Raw genomic sequence first — 402 nt, 5'->3', positions numbered from 1 at the left:
ACTCACTCACACACACACACACACACAGACACACACACACACACATGACTCACGCTGCTTGTTTCTTCCTTCTTGACCACTGGAGTGTCACTAGCTTTTTTCCTGTAACACACACAGATGAAGATGAAGAGATGCTGTATTCACACACACACACACACTGAAGCAATATATAGTGTTGCTGCTGCAGCATCAGTTTCAGATTGACTCTAAATTGCACATGAGCAACTGGAGGAGACTTTTAGACGGCCACTTCCTGTCTAAGCGAATAGTTTCGGACTAAATTTATGTACGTGTATATAAATGTATGTATATGTGTATATATTTCCACTGCAGAGCAAACATCATAATTTATGATTGTGGTGGTGTTAAACTGACCGTCGAGCGAGAATTGCACTCATTTCT

The 402-nt window shown here is 41.0% G+C and overlaps 1 protein-coding gene across 1 annotated transcript in view; it reads right to left on the bottom strand.

Moving 5' to 3' along the window:
- The window catches only part of LOC107671633 (vasodilator-stimulated phosphoprotein-like), a 4,549-nt gene extending 4,151 nt beyond the window's left edge, over positions 1-398 (bottom strand). The window contains exons 1-2 of the mRNA XM_016464542.1: positions 376-398; positions 54-102 (exon numbers count right to left, since the gene is read on the bottom strand). Of these exons, the coding sequence (XP_016320028.1) occupies positions 54-102; positions 376-398 (72 nt within the window). The remainder of the gene's footprint in view (positions 1-53; positions 103-375) is intronic.
- Between the last annotated feature and the right edge of the window lie 4 nt (positions 399-402).

This window comes from Sinocyclocheilus anshuiensis, unplaced genomic scaffold (genome assembly GCF_001515605.1).
Source record: "Sinocyclocheilus anshuiensis isolate Anshui unplaced genomic scaffold, SAMN03320099.WGS_v1.1 scaffold1386, whole genome shotgun sequence".
Classification (NCBI taxonomy): domain Eukaryota; kingdom Metazoa; phylum Chordata; class Actinopteri; order Cypriniformes; family Cyprinidae; genus Sinocyclocheilus; species Sinocyclocheilus anshuiensis.
Note: the sequence above shows the minus strand (reverse complement) of the source record. Positions and strands in the feature narration are given on the sequence as shown.